A 3,293-nucleotide genomic window follows, 5' to 3' on the forward strand; every position below is an offset into this window, starting at 1 on the left:
TAGACTGCCGAGACAGGATTGTGTCGAGGCACAGATCTGGGAGAAGGTGACCAAAACATTTCTGCAGCATTGAACGTCCCCAAGAAGACAGTGGCCTCCATCACTCTTAAAATGGAATAAGTTTGGAACCACCAAGACTCTTCCCAGAGAGAGGCCCTTCGGGGGAGAAGGGACAGGGTCAGGGAGGTGACCAAGAACCTGATGGTCACTCTGACAAAGCTCTAGAGTTCCTCTGTGGAAATGGGAGAAACTTCCAGAAGGACAACCATCTCTACAGCAATCAGGGGAGAAGGGCCTTGGTCAGGGAGGTGACCAAGAACCTGATGGTCACTCTGACAGAGCTCTAGAGTTCCTCTGTGGAAATGGGAGAAACTTCCAGAAGGACAACCATCTCTACAGCAATCGGGGGAGAAGGGCCTTAGTCAGGGAGTCTCATTGCAGAGGTTCTGAATACTTAAGTAAATAATATATATATATATATACTGCAAAAACTGCAAAAATCTCTGAAGCTGGAAACACTTATCTCCCTCACTAGCTTTAAGCACCAGCTGTCAGAGCAGCTCACAGATTACTGCACCTGTACATAGCCCATCTATAATTTAGCCCAAACAACTACCTCTTCCCCTACTGTATTTATTTATTTTGCTCCTTTGCACCCCATTATTTCTATTTCTACTTTGCACATTCTTCTACTGCAAATCTACCATTCCAGTGTTTAACTTGCAATATTGTATTTACCTCGCCACCATGGCCTTTTTTGCCTTTACCTCCCTTATCTCACCTCATTTGCTCACATTGTATATAGACTTATTTTTCTACTGTATTATTGACTGTTTATTCCATGTGTAACTCTGTGTTGTTGTATGTGTCGAATTGCTATGCTTTATCTTGGCCAGGTCGCAGTTACAAATGAGAACTTGTTCTCAACTAGCCTACCTGGTGAAATAAAAAATAAAAAAATAAATATATATACATTTGCAAAAATGACAATAAACCTGTTTTCACTTTGTCATTATGGGGTATTGTGTGCAGATTGATGAGGATTTATTTCATTTAATCAATTTTAGAACAAGGTTGTAACATAACCATGTGGAAATAGTAATTTCCGAAGGCCCTGTATATACACTACCGGTCAGAAGTCTTAGAGGCCCTACTCATTCAAGGGTTTTTCTGTATTATTACTATTTTCTACATTGTAGAATAAATGTGAAGACATCACAACTATGAAATAACATATGGAATCAGTTGATGTTGAGATGTGTCTGTTACTTGAACTCTGTGAAGCATTTATTTGGGGCTGCAGTTTCTCAGGCTGGTAGCTCTAATGAACGTATCCTCTGCAGCAGAGGTACCTCTGGGTCTTCCTTTCCTGTGGCGGTCCTCATGAGAGACAGTTTCATCAGAGCGCTTGATGGTTTTTGCGACTGCACTTGAAGAAACTTTCAAAGTTCTTAAAATGTTCCGTATTGACTGACCTTCATGTCTTAAAGTAATGGACTGTTGTACCTCTTTGCTTATTTGAGATGTTTTTGCAATAATATAGTCTTGGTATTTTACCAAATAGGGCTCTTCTGTATCCCCCCTACCTTGTCACAACACAACTGATTGGCTCAAACTCATTAAGAATGAAAGAACTTCCACAAATTAACTTTTAATAATGCACATCTGTTAATTGAAATGCATTCCAGGTGACTAACTCATGAAGCTGGTTGAGAGAATGCCATGAGTGTGCAAATCTGTCATCAAGGCAAAGGGTGGCTTATTGAAGAATCTCAAATATAAAATATATTTTGATGTTTACATTTTTTTTGGTTACTATAGATGAATGTGGTACCTTCAGGCGTTTGGAAATTGCTCCCAAGGATGAACCAGACTTGTGGAGGTCTACAATTTTTTTTCTGAGGTCTTGGCTGATTTCTTTTGATCTTCCCATGATGTCAAGCAAAGAGGTACTGAGTATGAAGGTAGGCCTTGAAATACATCCACAGGTACACATCCAATTGACTCACATGATGTCAATTAGCCTATCCGAAGCTTCTAAACCCATGACATAATTTTTTGGAATTTTCCAAGCTGTTTAAAGGCACAGTCAACTTAGTGTATGTAAACTTCTGACCCACTGGAATTGTGATACAGTGAAATAATCTGTAAACAATATTTTTTTTAATTACTTGTGTCATGCACAAAGTAGATGTCCTAACCGACTTGCCAATACTATAGTTTGTTAATAAGAAATTTGTGGAGTGGTTGAGAAACAAGTTAATGACTCCAACCTAAGTGTATGTAAACTTCCGACTTCAACTGTATATATACCCTGGCGTTGGTGTAGTCGGCAGGGAGGCGGGGCGGCGGGGAGGCGGGGCGGCGGGGAGGCGGGGAGGCTGGGCGGCAGGGAGGCTGGGCGGCAGGGAGGCTGGGGGGCAGGGAGGCTGGGCGGCAGGGAGGCTGGGAGGCGGGGGAGGCGACAGGGCGGCAGGGAGGCGGGGCGGCAGGGAGGCGGGGCGGCGGGGAGGCTGGGCGACAGGGAGGCGGGGCGGTGGGGCGGCAGGGAGGCGGGGCGGCAGGGAGGCGAGGAGGCGGGGCGGCAGGGAGGCGGGGAGGCAGGAAGGCGGGGCGGCGGGGTGGCTGGGCGACAGGGCGGCATGGAGGCTGGGCGGCAGCGTGTCACTGTCAGGATCCCAGCCTGCGATCTCTCGGCCACCGCAACATACCGCACCGCAGCCTCTCTTTTCTCTGTCTCCTTTAGCCTCTCTCTCTCTTTATCTCGCTCTTTCTCCTCTCTCTCCTCCCCTGCCCGGGCCACCACAGCCTCTCTCTCTCTTTCTCTCGCTCTTCCTCCTCTCTCTCCTCCCCTGCCCGGGCCACCACAGCCTCTCTCTCTCTTTTATGTCCTCCAGTCTCCCCCCCCCCCCTCTCTCTCTCTCTTTATCTCGCTCTTTCTCTTCTCTCTCCTCCCCTGCCCGGGCCACCGCAGCCTCTCTTTTCTCTGTCTCCTTTAGCCTCTCTCTCTCTCTTTATCTCGCTCTTTCTCCTCTCTCTCCTCCCCTGCCCGGGCCACCACACAACAACCTCTCTCTTTTATGTCCTCCAGTCTCCCCCCCCCCTCTCTCTCTCTCTTTATCTCGCTCTTTCTCTTCTCTCTCCTCCCCTGCCCGGGCCACCACAGCCTCTCTCTCTCTTTATCTCGCTCTTTCTCCTCTCTCCTCCCCTGCCCGGGCCACCACAGCCTCTCTCTCTCTTTATCTCGCTCTTTCTCTTCTCTCTTCTCTCTCCTCCCCTGCCCGGGCCACCAC

General features: G+C 47.5%; 1 protein-coding gene across 1 annotated transcript; it reads right to left on the reverse strand.

Moving 5' to 3' along the window:
- Window positions 1-2,313: 2,313 nt before the first annotated feature.
- LOC120039138 (verprolin-like) lies at window positions 2,314-2,644 on the reverse strand (the record flags this gene model as incomplete). Its single annotated transcript, XM_038984660.1, has 1 exon — window positions 2,314-2,644. A coding segment is annotated over exon 1 (331 nt), but the record flags the coding sequence as incomplete, so codon positions are not given.
- Window positions 2,645-3,293: the final 649 nt, after the last annotated feature.

The sequence above is a fragment of the Salvelinus namaycush genome, unplaced genomic scaffold (genome assembly GCF_016432855.1).
Source record: "Salvelinus namaycush isolate Seneca unplaced genomic scaffold, SaNama_1.0 Scaffold2560, whole genome shotgun sequence".
NCBI classification, from domain to species: Eukaryota; Metazoa; Chordata; class Actinopteri; order Salmoniformes; family Salmonidae; genus Salvelinus; species Salvelinus namaycush.